This window comes from Procambarus clarkii, chromosome 24, assembly GCF_040958095.1.
Source record: "Procambarus clarkii isolate CNS0578487 chromosome 24, FALCON_Pclarkii_2.0, whole genome shotgun sequence".
NCBI lineage: Eukaryota > Metazoa > Arthropoda > Malacostraca > Decapoda > Cambaridae > Procambarus > Procambarus clarkii.
The window spans coordinates 11395112-11413113 of record NC_091173.1 but is presented as its reverse complement, the minus strand read 5'-3'; the positions used below and the strand labels follow the sequence as shown (position 1 = coordinate 11413113).

The 18002-nt window shown below is 45.8% G+C and overlaps 2 protein-coding genes across 2 annotated transcripts in view; one reads left to right on the top strand and one right to left on the bottom strand.

The window, feature by feature from the left end:
- Window positions 1-18002, bottom strand: part of LOC123761727 (receptor-type guanylate cyclase Gyc76C) — a 321982-nt gene that overhangs the window by 156490 nt on the left and 147490 nt on the right.
- LOC138368282 (uncharacterized) lies at window positions 6181-6729 on the top strand. Its single transcript, XM_069330835.1, has one exon. The coding sequence runs from the start codon at window positions 6181-6183 to the stop codon at window positions 6727-6729; it is 549 nt and encodes a 182-aa protein (XP_069186936.1).

The following is an 18002-nucleotide window of genomic DNA, read 5'->3' as shown; positions in this document are numbered from 1 at the left end:
TAGACCTAAACGCAAGACAATGTAAGTATATGCACGAAGCAAACAAGATACTTATCTTCATGTTATCTTGAGATGATTTCGGGGCCTTTTAGTGTCCCCGCGGCCCGGTCCTCGACCAGGCCTCCACCCCCAGGAAGCAGCCCGTAACAGCTGACTAACACCCAGGTACCTATTTTACTGCTAGGTAACAGGGACATATGGTGAAAGAAACTCTGCCCATTGTTTCTCGCCAGCGCCTGGGATCGAACCCAGGACCACAGGATCACAAGTCCAACGTGCTGTCCGCTCGTCAGACTCCCGGACACATAGATACTTGGGTATCTATGTGTTCAAATCCTGAGGGTTTTTTTTTCTCTGAACTTAGCAGTAACTGGTGAAAAATGAAAAACTGTATAACGATCAGTTCTGGGGATACACGACGCTGGTTAACCTAACATGTTGCAGTAGACTACATGGTCCAACACCTTAATCTCACATGAAATACATAATAATAATTACTTCAACTTCACTCTGAGCCAGTTAGACGTTACTCGGGTTATGCTGCACAGTGTTGCTTAACATATTATACAATAATATCATTTCTGTTAAAAACGCACAAAGTAGAATGACAAAGTTAATCCCTAGCACAGGAAAGGTTTCTTATAGGGATAAATTAAGAGAACTGAAGCAGTTTTCTCTTGCAAGGTGTTGAACATGTGGAAGATATATGACTACACTGCACAAGGGGTTCACTGACATTAAAGAAGTTATGAACAAAGTATTTACCTTTCATCTCAAAATAGTTTGAATACATTTATGTATAAAAGATATATTTGAAAATATTGGTTGAGCATAAAGCCGTTGACAGTTGGAACAAACTGCAAATAGGGTCACTGAGATCTTATTTTTCTTTAAAGATAGATACACGCGTGAGGGATAGTTAATGAAGATAGTCAAGATAGTTAATCAAGCAGGGCTTTTAAACCTAACATAAACTTGAATCCTTTAAACCTAACATAAACTTGAATCAGAGGGGCCAGTAGGCCTTTTGCAGTGTTCTTTTATGATGTTCACATGTTCTTCTGATGTTGGAAATCTCTTCCAAACTATTAACAATCATATAAATATTGGATCTAATACCTATAAATTTCATACTATTATTTCCCACTTCTAAATCAACTTGATCCTCAACAAATTCCGTGATTGAGCTTATCAATATCAGTGTTGTGAAAGCTTGATTTAGATATCTTTTTTCCTTAAAATCTATTAGAGAAAATAAGCTTAGCTCATTACTTTCATCCTTCGCAGGGTTCACTAGGTGCTGAGAGCCACACGTACAGACGCAGCTAATGTAGACCTTCTCTCTCTCTGCAGGCCCCTTGAGGAAATGTACATGTTTATCTCTCAGAATGTTTGGTAACAGGTTTATTGTTTGTGATGTGTGTCTATGTATGTACTAACACGTTGTACTGAACGGGGTGAGAATAGCTTGCGCTACCTCATCCCTTTGTGTGTATTTTACCTCAATAAACTTATTTCAATTTCAATTTCAATTTATGCAGGCCCCTTACCTGGCGGTGATTCACAGCCTCACTGACAGTGTTGATCTACACGTCAGATGAAAGATGCTCCAGCACACACACACACACACACACACACACACACACAAACACGCACACACACACACACACGCGCGTTCATGCGTCTTCTGAAGATTATCAGAAAGCCTTTCTGAGAGTCTATGGGTTAGTCATGGAGCGTAGTTAATATGCACCAGGACAAATCCATCATTATTGACTATCATTGGTGAGGTGGTCACGGTGCTGTGTACGTTTAGGGGGTGATCCTGAGCGGCATGGGTTCGAATCCAGGCAGGGGCATTTTGAGTTTTTAGTGATCTATGGCTTGCGCGTTCATGCAGCCTTCGTCATTATATATATATATATATATATATATATATATATATATATATATATATATATATATATATATATATATATATATATATATATATATATATATATATATATATACTATATGCGAATGAAAACTCGCATATAGTCATTCGCATATAGTCCTGGGGACCATTCAGGCTTGTTCGCATTTGTGTTCCTCACGTGTGCCCCAAAGAATGAGGTGATTTGGTGAAATGCTATGCCCAAGATTACCATCCGAGTTGCCGTCGGGGAAGTGGCTCAAATAGCCTTGGCTATCACTTCCTTTTGACGGCCGTGATGGTCAAGTGGATTAAGGCGCCCTGTAGTTACCAGTTGCGTTGCTCCTGGGAGTATGGGTTCGAGTCACTTCTGGGGTGTGAGTTTTCATTCATATATATATATATATATATATATATATATATATATATATATATATATATATATATATATATATATATATATATATTATATATATATATATATATATATATATATATATATTATATATATATATATATATATATATATATATATATATATATATATATATATATAGGTGAAGAAAATCTCATGCATAAATAGGAGCACCTTAAGAAAGAGCTGTGAAGAACACACAACAAGCAGCACAACCAAACACCCTCACTCATCTTTCGCTATGCAAATTAGTTGCAGGAAGTGTTTGTCTTAAATTTCAACATGTGCAGCGTCAGCTGAGACCTTCCCCCTCCCTCCCTTACTGTAACTCTTACCCTTCTCACATCCCAACCTCTCCCTCTCCTCAAGGTCTACGGGCTCACCATAGCCCGTGCTACTTGGAAATTTTTGTTCCAAGTAGAGAATCTTAAACAACAACAACTCTCTCTCTCCTTTTGTCTCTCCCACTTTCTCAGCTCCCTCCATTCTCTTATTCTTTCCCCTTCTTCTTCCCCCTCCTTTATTCTCCTATGGTTCCCCCTCCCCCACCTCCGTCTCCTGTCCACACTTCCCCTCCAGACAGCTGCCGCCGCTTAAGTAAGTAATTATCGCAAGAAGGCACCAGGCCGGGAAGGAGCTGGTGCTTAAGTATATAATTGCATAGTTGACTTCGAGTTTCTGCTATTGTGAGTCTGTTGCTCCCCAGAGTGATACATACACATACACGCACGCACACACGCACGCACGCACATACACACACACACACACACACACACACACACACACACACACACACACACACACACACACACACACACACACACACACACACGCGCGCGCGCGCGCGCGCTCAGGAATCTGTACACCAGTTGATTGACAATTGAGAGGCGGAACCAAAGAGCCAGAGCTCAACCCCCGGAAACATAACTAGGTGAGTACAACTACGCGAGTACTCAGGGGTCTTATGACCAAGCAAATGTTCGGGATTCACAGTCCATGTACCCGGGGTCGATTCTCGGCTGAGGCACAGACAAACGAGCAGTTCTTTCACCTGACGCCTCTTCACCTAGATAGTGAAAAGAGGTTCAAAAGACGCAAAAAAAACACAAGTTACAACCCCGCTCCTGTGCCAGGTAAGTCCACTACGGGCTCACCATAGCCCGTGGTACTTGGAACATTTTGTTCCCGGTAGTTGAATCTATAACAACAACATTAAAAGACTCCTAGATGTTAGCCTGGTGCTTGGGGATGCATCCTGAGCATTACAATTGTCATCCACATTTCCGTGGATTACGGGTTATTCATGCCCGTGCCACCTCTTGGGTGGCTTAATCTTTATCAATCAATTTCCGTGGAAATAAACTTCCACGGTTTATTTGGAAGAGCTTCGGCCTCACACACCTCGGACCGAGATTCACGAAGCTAGTCTCTGTGGTGTAGTGGTAAGACACTCGCCTGGCGTTCCGCGAGCGCTTTGTCATGGGTTCGTATCCTGGCCGGGGAGGATTTACTGGACGCAAATCCTTAACTGTAGCCTCTGTTTAACGCAACAGTAAAATGTGTACGTGGTTGTAACAACGATTCTTCGCGGCGGGGATCGTATTCCAGGGACCTGCCCGAAACGCTACGCGTTTCTAAGTATGTCTAAGTCTACGCTACGCTAAGTATGTGTGCTACGAAGGTTCTTAAGTGCCGGCTAAGAACGCGCCATAGTGCGATTCAGAAAAGTGTACTTACGAAGATTTTAAGTATTTCACTTAGGTCTCGCTAGATGTCACGAGGGCTTTTAGTTTGGCCAATCAGAGAGAAGGTAACATTTTTCATCTTACAGCTGTAGCCAATCACGACGCTGGCATATTGGAGCTTATCCGTGATGCACTTGCCACTTATTTACGTCGAATTTTCTTATAAAATGAGTATATTTCGAAGCAATACTATGTTTTTTTCCAACTTGTTCAGTCAGCACCGACATTGTAGTAAACAAATATGTTACATTTTTTGTTTACCTTGGAGTCCGGTCGGCCGAGCGGACAGCACGCTGTACTTGTGATCCTGTGGTCCCGGGTTCGATCCCGGGCGCCGGAGAGAAACAATGGGCAGAGTTTCTTTAACCCTATGCCCCTGTTACCTAGCAGTAAATTAGGTACCTGGGAGTTAGTCAGCTGTCACGGGCTGCTTCCTGGGGGTGGAGGCCTGGACGAGGACCGGACCGCGGGGACACTAAAAGACCCGAAATCATCTCAAGATAACCTCAAGATGGATCATTAAGATCTCTTGTTGATATGTAATAGTCATATTTCTTTTGTATCATTCATTAAATTGTGCATTATGTCTCAATTTTTCACTTCTTTCGATATACAGTACAAATGATAGTTTAAACAACCCATAAATATGTGTTGCATTATATTTTATATTTAAATAACTGGATCAATATTTTTACAGCTGAGAGGATTTGTTTTACTCAAAGGTGCATTATCTGTTTAAAAAAAATTAGGTTTATTGTTACACACAATGCTGTTACATAGCCTTCCCGGCTTGGGGCCTTCTTTTGATAATTACTTTTTGTTACACAGCCAAATTGTGTAACAAGAAGAGGTCTTGGACCTCTGCTTCTCCCCTCTCTTTTTTAACAGACCATAACAGTCCATATAGTCATAATGTTGACCAGACCACACACTAGAAGGTGAAGGGACGACGACGTTTCGGTCCGTCCTGGACCATTCTCAAGTCGATTGTCGACTTGAGAATGGTTCAGGACGGACCGAAACGTCGTCGTCCCTTCATTTTCTAGTGTGTGGTCTGGTCAACATACTTTAGCCACATTATTGTGACTCCTCGCCTGCATAGTCATAATTATAGGCCTACATATTCAATGACAAAAGTTTTGGAAGTTTTTTCCCTTATCCTTACCTAACCTAACCTAACCTAACCTAACCTAACCTAACCTAACCTTACCTAACCTAACCTAACCTAACCTAACCTAACCTAACCTAACCTTACCTTACCTAACCTAACCTAACCTAACCTAACCTAACCTAACATCATTTGTGCAGCATAATTTTCTTTTGTCTCACCCAGATTTAATTTCAAAATAAAACCAAACAAAATAAATTAAAAATGGGTATGTATAGCTAAGGTACACCCCTAGCTATACTTATTGCTAGGTGAACAGGAGCATTAGGTGATAGTAAATGCTCCCACCAGGCAGGGATCATCACCTTCTCTCATATTTCAAATTCACCAGTGTTTATTTACTTAATAACTACGAGTATAATATCTTTCTATTATAAAACTAATTCTAATATCATAAAAGACATATTTACTACAACTTTGAAACAGAGAATGCATATATAGATAACACGAAGGAATCCTTCTTGATGATTCGCCAGCTAAAATGTTTGTTTATAATAAAATCGATCCTCCGTGTTGTGTAGTAGAGAAAAATTGAGTTATATCCAGTTTACGTAAAGCTACGAGTGGTCCAGAGCGACCTTAGGAGCATATGGAGCATAGTATGAAGATTTTCATACTTAGATGTATACCTGAATACCGACGTAGCCGCTTCCGCAGATGCTAAGAAGGAAAACGTTCGTAAGTACGTGCGTAACTGCTTCGTGAATCTGGCCCCTGGAGTCCACGGTTCGAGTCTCCTAGTGCCCAGGTGAATGGAAAGCATTATATCATTCTTTAATTTTCAATGTGGTTTTCCGCATACTTCGATCAGAAGGGAGACAGGAGGGAGCACACCTGGAGAGGGTTTTGGAAGTTCTTCTACTCCCCGAGTCCGGCCTGAGCCCAGGCTCGACTTGTGAGAGCTTGGTCCACCAGGCTGTTGTTTAGAGCGACCCGCATGTCCACATATCCACCACTGTCCGGTTCGTCCGGCACTTCTTGCAAGAACCTGTCCAAGCGCCTCTGGAATACATCCACAGAGGGAGGAACAGAGGAGGAGTCAGGAAGAAGGAACAGAGGAGGTGTCAGGAAGAAGGAACAGAGGAGGAGTCAGGAAGAAGGAACAGAGGAGGAGTCAGGAAGAAGGAACAGAGGAGGTGTCAGGAAGAAGGAACAGATGAGGTGTCAGGAAGAAGGAACAGAGGAGGTGTCAGGAAGAAGGAACAGAGGAGGAGTCAGGAAGAAGGAACAGAGGAGGTGTCAGGAAGAAGGAACAGAGGAGGTGTCAGGAAGAAGGAACAGAGGAGGTGTCAGGAAGAAGGAACAGAGGAGGAGTCAGGAAGAAGGAACAGAGGAGGAGTCAGGAAGAAGGAACAGAGGAGGTGTCAGGAAGAAGGAACAGAGGAGGAGTCAGGAAGAAGGAACAGAGGAGGGATGGCAGGAGGAAGGACGGCTGCAAGTGGCAAGGAGCAATATGGTGACAGCCTCGTTACTGGTGTTTGAATAGACGACAGTAAAAATCTGGTCTTGCAATAATGGCAGGGCGGGGGCGCTGCTAACTTGTACAAACACACACACACATAAAATCCCGAGAGGACCGTGCTGGTGTTTGGCGTGGGTGATGGAGACCAGGGTACACAGCCCACTTTACTGGCTCCCCGGCAGGTCACAGGGTACAACCACAACACCCTTGTAAAAGAACTATACAAATGTGATGCAACAGCCAAGAACAGCAACCAGCATGTTGAGGCAGCCTAGCACAGCCGCAGACATGAATGGCAGGTTTCCATGTTGATACTGGTGTAAGTCAGCGAAGGATTAAACGAAACGCTGGGTTGTGTTGGTGTCTATATCAGCTCTGAGAATGAGCTTAACGGTACGAGTGTGAGACTAGGCTTGACTCACCGTACTCAGGATCACGACAGATCTGCTAACACTTGCGATCTTTTAAAAAGTTAAAAACTTGTTTTAAATTCCCTCTCCTGTTCTTCCTCTGGACTATATATTTTGTGGGCTGTCACGTGAGTCACATTTATCAAATGTTCTTATCACATGTACGTCGTGTACAACGTCTGCATTTCAGTTTACTTCTAATGATTCTGTGAAGTTGCTGTGGTAAGCAAGTAGTTGCCAAAGACTAAGATTTTCCTTCCTTTTAAGTCGTGTTGATCGTGGTGGTTATTTTCCAAAGAAGAGCCATCGCTGGTTCTTTTCCATAAAACTGGAAAAGTGGCTTCTGAGCACCCACTAAATCTGTTATAAAGTGTCCAGGTTAATGAAGGGGGGGGGGGGGGCGTGTAGTTTTGCCACACTTCAAAAGTCTCTAAAGCATTTTCTCAACAATCACTGAATGCCAGTGTTAACGGCAGTTAACAGCACCACTCCTGTGCCAGGTGCCACTACGGGCTCACCATAGCCCGTGCTACTTGCCCCGCTCTTGTGCCAGGCAAGCTACGGGCTCACCATAGCCCGTGCTACTTGCCCCGCTCTTGTGCCAGGCAAGCTACGGGCTCACCATAGCCCGTGCTACTTGCCCCGCTCTTGTGCCAGGCAAGCTACGGGCTCACCATAGCCCGTGCTACTTGCCCCGCTCTTGTGCCAGGCAAGCTACGGGCTCACCATAGCCCGTGCTACTTGCCCCGCTCTTGTGCCAGGCAAGCTACGGGCTCACCATAGCCCGTGCTACTTGCCCCGCTCTTGTGCCAGGCAAGCTACGGGCTCACCATAGCCCGTGCTACTTGCCCCGCTCTTGTGCCAGGCAAGCTACGGGCTCACCATAGCCCGTGCTACTTGCCCCGCTCTTGTGCCAGGCAAGCTACGGGCTCACCATAGCCCGTGCTACTTGCCCCGCTCTTGTGCCAGGCAAGCTACAGGCTCACCATAGCCCGTGCTACTTGCCCCGCTCTTGTGCCAGGCAAGCTACGGGCTCACCATAGCCCGTGCTACTTGCCCCGCTCTTGTGCCAGGCAAGCTACGGGCTCACCATAGCCCGTGCTACTTGGAACTTGTTCCGAGTAGCTGAATCTACAACAACATAACGGCAGTTTGCACTTAATAAAATTGGTGTTCCAGGAATCCGGAGCCATTTAGAGGTGTGTGTGTGTGGGGGGGAATGTGTTCTATCCAGTACACGACTCCCAGTGTGGGGCTCAGTGCACGATAAGACTAAACAGCTGCTGCTTCTGGTGTGTCAATCGCGTTACTAAACATAAGACTCATTCTGTATTGTTCACAATTTCAGTAATATCTTCAGCGGCATCGGTGTACGTAGTATGTATTTTATATGGAAAGAGAAAATTAATAATGACAAAGGATTTTAATTACATTTTTACATATGTCGAGTCATCATTATTTCATCAAAGGCTTGTAGATTAGTTTTGCATTTCTTCAATCTGGCATAAATATTTTTAGTTCTATTCTCTGAAATTGCCCTTCAGAGCTTTATGTAAAGCTTTATGGTAATTTATTGAAGCATTTGATGTTTCATTCAATATCTACACACGAAGAGTTCGAATGTCAAGGCTAGGGACAGTTTCCCAAGGGAATACTGTGAAGTTCATTATACATTCTGTTCCAATCAATACACCAATACTAGACCTTCCACAGCCTCAACTCCTCCTCCTCCCGCTGAAAGTCAAATTCAAATGTTTATTCAGGTAAAGTACATACATACGAGATGTGATACAAACATTGATGGATTTATAGATAAAGCTAGTACATACAATGCCTAAAGCCACTATTACGCAAAGCGTTTCGGGCAGGAAAAACACTAAGACCTACAACTCAAAGTGACTTCTGGCCACATGAGACCATTCACAGAGGCCGTGACCCACGCCGAGAGTGGTGGTGGTCTTGCTGATAAGTTCCCCAGTGCTCGTAAAGTCTATATATATAGTCTTATCTTCGCCAGTCGGCGCCATTATCTATTGGTTTAACGGAAGTCTGTCAAAAATCTGGCTGCTTGATCTAGGCAACTTCCGGAGTTCTCTTGTACGGAGTGGTTATCCCCACAGGTTTATCTCTGGTGGGTGCCAGGTCTCCCAGGAGGATAGTGCTGGGTGCCAGGTCTCCCAGGAGGATAGTGCTGGGTGCCAGGTCTCCTAGGAGGATAGTGCTGGGTGCCAGGTCTCCCAGGAGGATAGTGCTGGGTGCCAGGTCTCCTAGGAGGATAGTGGTTGGTGCCAGGTCTCCCAGGAGGATAGTGCTGGGTGCCAGGTCTCCCAGGAGGATAGTGGAGGGTGCCAGGTCTCCCAGGAGGATAGTGGAGGGTGCCAGGTCTCCTAGGAGGATAGTGGTTGGTGCCAGGTCTCCCAGGAGGATAGTGCTGGGTGCCAGGTCTCCTAGGAGGATAGTCGTGGGTGCCAGGTCTCCCAGGAGGAAAGTGGTGGGTGCCAGGTCTCCCAGGATAGTCGTGGGTGCCAGGTCTCCCAGGAGGATAGTCGTGGGTGCCAGGTCTCCCAGAAGGATAGTGGTGGGTGCCAGGTCTCCTAGGAGGATAGTGGTGGGTGCCAGGTCTCCTAGGAGGATAGTGGTGGGTGCCAGGTCTCCTAGCAGAATAGTGGTGGGTGCCAGGTCTCCTAGGAGGATAGTGGTGGGTGCCAGGTCTCCTAGGAGGATAGTGGTGGGTGCCAGGACTCCCAGGAGGATAGTGGTGGGTGCCAGGTCTCCTAGCAGGATAGTGGTGGGTGCCAAGTCTCCTAGCAGGATAGTGGTGGGTGCCAGGTCTCCTAGCAGGATAGTGGTGGGTGCCAGGTCTCCTAGCAGGATAGTGGTGGGTGCCAGGTCTCCTATCACTCACAAACAGCACCACCTGACTGCCCGTTGGTTCCGAGGACCAACGTCCCCATGGCCCGGTCTCTGACCAAACCTCCTGTTTCGTGATCTAGTCAACCAGGCTGCTGGACGTAGCTGCTCGCAGTCTGACGTAAGAGTCATAATAGTCTGGTTTATCAAGTTCTCTTCAACACCGTGAGAGATCAGCGAGTTATGCCCCTTATGTGTTGCGGGAGAGTGTTGAAAAGTCTTAGTGGACCCTTGATGTTGATAGAGTACTCTGATAAGAGTACTCTGAATAGGTACTCACTCAGAGTACCTATTCTCTCATTCCACCTCTACTTTTCAACGGGGGGATTCTGTACATCCTGCCATGCCTCCTGGTTTCCTGTGGTTATTTCAAAGTTTAAACTTTATAACTGTACCTCTCTCGCCTGCGCCTCTAGGGAATACAGATTTCAAATCTTCAAGCGGCCCCAATAATTGTAAATTATTTAAGACCGCTTAAAGACTTGAAATTTTGAGTGGATTTGGGCAGTTTGTAGGTTCTCCAGGTCAGCAATTTCTCCAGCTTTGAATGGGGCTGTTAGTGTAGCAACAGTATTTCACCCTACCTACCTTGAGGTGCTTCCGGGGCTTAGTGTCCCCGCGGCCCGGTCGTCGACCAGGCCTCCTGGTTGCTGGACTGATCAACCAGGCTGTTAGACGCGGCTGCTCGCAGCCTACCCTAGAAAGCAGCCTACCCGCAGCCATACCCTAGAAAGCACTAATGTCTTAAAAATACCATTGAAATAACGTCTCTTGTTTAAAAGATTCTTGTTATGCAACTTATCATTTCTCTTGCACTTGTGACAGCTAGTTTATTGTGCTCTTTAAAAGTAAAATATTTAGTCTATGTGTGTGGCTTACACACGTTTTGTATGTGGTTTAAGTTTTGATATTTTCGTTTTTTCCATAGTGCAGTAGCTGGAACATATATATCCTCACTGAAGACACACTAGAAGGTGAAGGGACGACGACGTTTCGGTCCGTCCTGGACCATTCTCAAGTCCATTTCAATCGGCCTGCATCCTCACTAAACATCATATTATTTTCTATGGCCTCTGAAAGATCTGATTTATATTAGATCTTTCAAAGACTCCCGGCTTGCCTCCTGCCTCCTCCGTGCCATACTTGCATTCAGGGGGCAGTGGCAGGCGTCGTTCCCAGGGCGGGGCAGTGGCAGGCGTCGTCCCCCAGGGCGGGGCAGTGGCAGGCGTCGTCCCCAGGGCGGGCAAAAGCGCACCGTTGACCTTTCAATCGACTTGAGAATGGACCGAAACGTCGTCGTCCCTTCACCTTCTAGTGTGTGGTCTGGTCAACATACTTCAGCCACGTTATTGTGACTCATCGCCTGCATATGATTTATATCAGATTGGAGGTGTGCTGTGTCCTCTAATCCGGTTTATTTACTCTCATGATAATCCTCGTACTATAGTGTGTATCCTTGTCTATGTCTGGAATAAGAATGAGAAAAATACTGGAGCAAGCACGGTACCTTGGGGTACTAAGCTCGCCACAGTGGATGATCCGGATTTTACTTTTTAACCAATTATGCACTTGGTTCTGCTCATTAGGAAATTGAAGAGCCATCTTCCTATTTTTCAAGTAATTTCCATTTGAATGCATTGTTTGTACAATACCACCATGGGCCCATTTGTCGAAAGCTTTTGCAAAATCTGTGGTCTGTGTATTGTATCGGCGTTTTGTGGTCTGTGTATTGTATCGGCGTTTTGTTTGTCTTCCATAGCATCTAAGACCTTGTCATAGTGGTGTAGCAATTATGAGAAGCAGGAGTGCCTTGTCCTGAAGCCATGTTGTCCAGGGTTATGTAGACACTTGTGATGTCATGTGTTCTCTCCTCGTAGTTCTAGCACTCTTTCAAAGAATAATTTTATGATGTGGGAAGTGTGTGAGCTACTGGTCTATCATATTTTGCATCGGCTTGACTACCTCCTTTGTGAAGCAGCGCGATCTCCACTGTCTTAAGTATATCAGGGATGACACCAGTATCTAGGCTCCGTCTCCAAAGATGTTTAGGGCCTGTGTTAATGTTATTTTTTATTTTTACAATTCTTGATGAATAGAGAATTTGTTGATGAATATGTGGTTCGATGTTGGTATCCCATTCATAAAGTCTTTGTTTAGATTATTGATCTTCATCGTGTACAGGGATTCACTGACAAGAAAAGCTTATAGACGCCTCAGTATTTTACTAATTTCTTTGTTGTCATCCATGAAAGGTTCCATCACTCCTTGCGTAAGGGCCCAATGCTGGATACACAGTTTTTGTTTTAGAATTTGAATAGGACAAAAAGTATTTTGGATTCCTCTATATCACTAATGGCCTTTTGCTCTCTTTCAACCTCCTGAATTGTATACGATTCTTGCAGCTTTAGCTCGATCGTTTCTATTTCAACACGTAGCCTTCCTTAGTTCCTATCCCATCGTCCCATCGTTCCTTCCTATCGTTCCTGGGATAGAGAGGAGTGCAGACGATGAGCCACAACAACACGACGTGATAATGGTCCATGACGGCCCGAAACGTCGTCGTCGTCTCCTCACCTTCTCACGTGAGGTCTGGACACCATAGACTGGAGAGTTCCAGCTGTTTGAATTTTGTAGTCATCGTTTATAAAAATTAAATCTAGAGGGTGTATGTTTTCTAGTTGGTTCAATTATTTCCTAGATTGAGGCATATCTGCAACACACAAACAAGTACAATACACGTAAGACACACACACAAGATTTCTATTATTAGAAGTGACAAAAATAGTGATAATTAAGTCCAGAGCAGACGGCGGCCTGTACTTACCTAGCTGTGCTTGCGGGGATTGAGCTCTGGCTCTTTGGTCCCGCCTTTGGTCCTGTGGGAGGCTCCACACACCGCATCTTCCTCCTTAACACAAAAACGCCAGATAATTTAACACAACAAAACTAACAGTTTAATACAGCAATGGAACAATACTAATTGATGTCATGGCAAACATATTGGAGCAATAATAGGACCTTGCAACCTCGGACCTTGCTCGGAGACCAACCTTGGTGAGAGTATTTGGTTATCCAGACCAAGACGCACCCATTCAACCCCTGAACACCCCGCCACCCCCCGCCCTTACCCCTAAACACATCCCTCACCCACCACCGCCTGCCTAACAACATCCTAGAGAGGGCTAATGACACACACACACACACACACACACACACACACACACACAGGGCTACGGGCTCCCCAGCATGGAGCCCGTACCTTGTCAAGCACAAGACGAAGCTGGAAAAAGTCCAAAGGTATGCTACTAGACTAGTCCCAGAACTAAGAGGCATGAGTTATGAGGAAAGGCTGCGGGAAATGCACCTCACGACACTGGAAGACAGAAGAGTAAGGGGGGACATGATCACAACCTACAAAATCCTCAGGGGTATCGACCGGGTAAACAAGGACGAACTTTTCAACACTGGTGGGACGCGAACAAGGGGACACAGGTGGAAGCTGAGTACCCAAATGAGCCACAGAGACGTTAGAAAGAACTTTTTCAGTGTCAGAGTAGTTAGCAAATGGAATGCATTAGGAAGTGATGTGGTGGAGGCTGACTCCATTCACAGTTTCAAATGTAGATATGATAGAGCCCAATAGGCTCAGGAATCTGTACACCAGTTGATTGACGGTTGAGAGGCGGGACCAAAGAGCCAGAGCTCAACCCCCGCAAGCACAATTAGGTAAGTACAATTAGGTAAGTACACACACAAATAGGTGAGTACACACACACACACACACGCCCTCTGCCACTTCCGCACCAAGCTCTCTTGCTGTGTGTGTGGGGGGGGGTAGTCTGCTTAGTACTCACCTAATTGTGCTTGCGGGAGTTGAGCTCTGGCTCTTTGGTACCCATGCAAAGATACCCTTAGGGATGGGTACCCTTAGTGTACCTCCTAATAGCACGTCGTATTTTGACGTATACTCTACCTAAGGCCAAAAACTGTCGTACTAGAAAATGGTAGCAGCTCGCGAAATTGGCAATGTCCCGTTTTCTGTTCGTGGGTCCTCTGGTAGGTTAGGGTAAGGCACTTTAGTACGTCCGTTTCTTGACGCTAGTAACGCTTGCGAGAACGGGGTTGGTATTCCAGCATTCACGTAGTTATACTGGCGGTGGGCGAGTACTCAGCTCTTGGGTCCAGCCTCTGAACCTTCAATCACCTCTCGGAGAGGGTCTCGTGTGAGCTGATACGCGAGACTGTCTTACTCCCGCCGTTTACCCTCATAACATGTTCTAGGATCCGTCAATGTTCTGGCACAGAGAAAGAATGCCGAGAACGGGTGAATAAATCACCTTGCCTACTGGGCTGTCCTGCCTACGTGAAGCTGTGTATGGAGTCTGCTTCCATCACTTCACTTCTTAGCGCATTTCACTCGTTCCTAATCTTTGGCAATGGCTTTGTTGTCATATATCCTTGTGGCTCACACGGGCACTGACACACATATTCCTGTGTTCGAGGACAGATGGCCGGCCTAGTTATTTCTTGGCCTTGCTTGTCTGGCCTAGCTATTTCCCTCAGAATTCTCTATATCGTTATGAAAATTCCTTTACATTTGGAACCCGCCCCTCTAATATTTTCCGTGTAAATTATTATGTATCTCTCGCCTGCGCTCTTGGGAATACAGATTTAAGCACATTGGTCGGTCCCAATAATTTAAATGTTCTATAGAGTGGATTCTAGCGGTAAAGGATCTCTGCACGCTCTCCATTTTATTAATAGGTCAGCAATTTCTCCAGCTTTGAAAGGGGCTGTTATTGTGCAACATTACTCCACCCTAGAGAGCACTAGCGTCTTAAAAGTACCATTGGAATGAGGTCTCTTGTTTGAAAGGTTTTTGTTTTCCAACCTGTCATTTTTCTTGCAGTAGTAACGGCTACTTTATTGTGTTCTTTGAAGGTAAGATCTTCCGACATGACTACAACCAAATCCTTTGCATTGCTTTTTCGTTCTATGATATGATTTAACTGTGTTTTGTAAGTAGATTTCGTTTTTTATATTTTAATTTTTTCCATAGCATAGGAGCTGGAACTTATCTTTATTAAATACCATATTATTTTCTGTGGCTCACTGAAAGACCTCATTTACATCAGATTGGAGGTTTGCTGTGTCCTCTATGTTGTCTACTCTCATGAAAATCCTGGTGTCGTTTGATTCTTGGGTACTATAGTGGGTACTGTGAGGCTTGGAGGAGGGAGAGCTTAGTGGGGGTGACACCTGAGGCTTGGAGGGAGGGGGGGGGGAAGGAGGAGAGCTTCCTGGGGGGTGACACCTGGTGGGAGACAGCGCCATGAGCAGTGTTGACACTAACGGCCTCCACCATAAATATTTATAGTCACTTTCCACGCCTCGAGGCTCTGTTAACACCTCGGCAGAGGTGTAGGGTGATGCCCACCTAGTTGTACTCACCTAGTTGTGCTTGCGGGGGTTGAGCTTTGGCTCTTTGGTCCCGCCTCTCAACAGTCAATCAACTGGTGTGCAGATTCTTGAGCCTACTGGGCTCTAAGTAGGAAAGCAACATGTAAAGGATTTGGGAATAATAATGCCTGACGACCTAACGTTTAGGGAGCATAACCAAGCAAATATTGCGTCAGCCAGAAAAATGATAGGATGGATTACGAGAACTTTCAAATCCAGGGATCCCATCACAATGGTTGTACTCTTCAAGTCACTTGTGTTGTCCCGTCTTGAGTACTGCTCAGTACTCACTTCCCCCTTCAGAGCAGGAGAGATTGCTGAAATAGAGGGAATACAGAGAACATATACGGCACGCATAGACGCGATAAAGCACCTAAATTATTGGGATCGTCCCAGAGCTCTCCAAATGTACTCACTAGAAAGGAGACGAGAGAGATATCAAATAATATACACGTGGAAAATACTGGAGGGCCAAGTCCCAAATCTACACAGTAAAATAGCAACGTACTGGAGTGAACGATATGGAAGAAAATGCAGAATAGAACAAGTGAAGAGCAGAGGTGCCATAGGCACAATCAGAGAACACTGTATAAACATCAGAGGTCCGCGGTTGTTCAACACCCTTCCAGCGAGCATAAGAAATATTGCCGGAACAACCGTAGACATCTTCAAGAGAAAACTAGATAGTTTTCTTCAAGGAGTGCCGGACCAACCTGGTTGCGGTGGATACGTGGCCTGCGGGCCGCTCCAAGCAACAGCCTGGTGGACCAAACTCTAAAAAGTCAAGCCTGGCCTCGGGCCGGGCTTGGGGAGTAAAAGAACTCCCAGAACCCCATCAAGCAGCAGGAGTCAGCCTCCACCATATCACTGCCTAATGCATTCCATTTAAGAACTATAACACTTAAAAATGTTCTTTCCAATGTCTCTATGGCTCATCCTGTGTATATGGGGGCACAAAACTTCCAGCAGTCAGTGGGCCACAGTGGCTGCCAGGATCAGGTTGGGTTACCGTTACCTGTGGCAGGTGGCTACAGATGACGGATCTCCCAATCCTGAGCACTCGAAGTGCAAACTGTGTGAGCACGAATTGGGTCATGATCCATTCATTAGACCCTTCAGAAGTGCCGGCATATAAAGTGTGCCAGTGGAGGCTTCTGATCACATACTTCTCTATGACTAACCATCATGAGATGACTTGTAGGATCACGTATCTACCTCTCGACACACACACTTCATATAGTCTAGAGTAGCTGCATTAATGACCATGAACATATGTTAACAAAAATCATTTGGTGCTGTACATGGAGTCTCCCTCTACTGCTTCATGTCTTAACGCATTCCACCTGTTAACTTCAAGGAAGTTAACCCTGTTAACGTCACGTCACAAGTCTGTCTTATATCACATTAAAGGACGTGGTTTCCGCCTGTATTCCCCCCAGTTCTTGTGTCCCCATGCTAAATAATCTGTCCTTGTCTGCCCCGTCAAATTCTCCCGAAAACTTTGTATATTGAAGTCATATCACCTCTGACTCTTCAATTTCCGGTGAAGAAAGTTTAATTTCTTCAGTCTTTCCTCATAACTCATACCTCTCAACTTTCCCCAACTTCGTTTTGTGTTTAACGAGATACGGACGACACGCTAGCGCCACATGTTCCAGAATTGGTCTGACATACGTGGCAAACATGGACCTGACTGACCCCCCTTATATAGAAGTTGCATATGTTGGCTACGCCGGGTGACACAATAGGTGTGATATCATCCCCCAACAGCTTTATGTGCAGGCGGATGATGGAGGGGGTGTGGGGGGGGGGAGCAATGAGGGGGGAGGGGGATTTGGAACGTAGAGTGGAAAGGTGGGGAGTGGGGAGAAGGGCAGTCATTACTATAATTTTAGATAGTGCAGGCAGGCCAGGGCCAGCACGAGATGTTGCCTGACCTGGTCTGACCCCACCACCCCGTCCATCCCTACCCCCCTGACCCCTGACCCCACCACCCCGTCCATCCCTACCCCCCTGACCCCTGACCCCACCACCCCGTCCATCCCTACCCCCCTGACCCCTGACCCCACCACCCCGTCCATCCCTACCCCCCTGACCCCTGACCCCACCACCCCGTCCATCCCTACCCCCCTGACCCCTGACCCCACCACCCCGTCCATCCCTACCCCTGGCCCCCCCCCTCTTCCCCCCCCCCCTGCCGCCGTCTCTCCTTTTGTTGGAGCTTTTGTGTGTGCGTTAGTTATTGTTGTTGTTGTTGCGTGTTAGTTCAGCAGGAAGTGTTATCACCTCTGACACCTCCACCGACGGCTCGCTGCGCCTCCTTAATAACCAGCGACACACCTGCCGGCGCCACTCAAGTGCCCCCCCCCCCCATTCAAAACAATCCAATCTAAAATAATATAACAAGATAACAGCCCACCTGCTATCATAACACACACTATATTCCACATTTCTAAAAAAAAAATCCTAAAACTCCATCTTCAGAACTTTAAAAATAAATAAATAAATAAATAAACG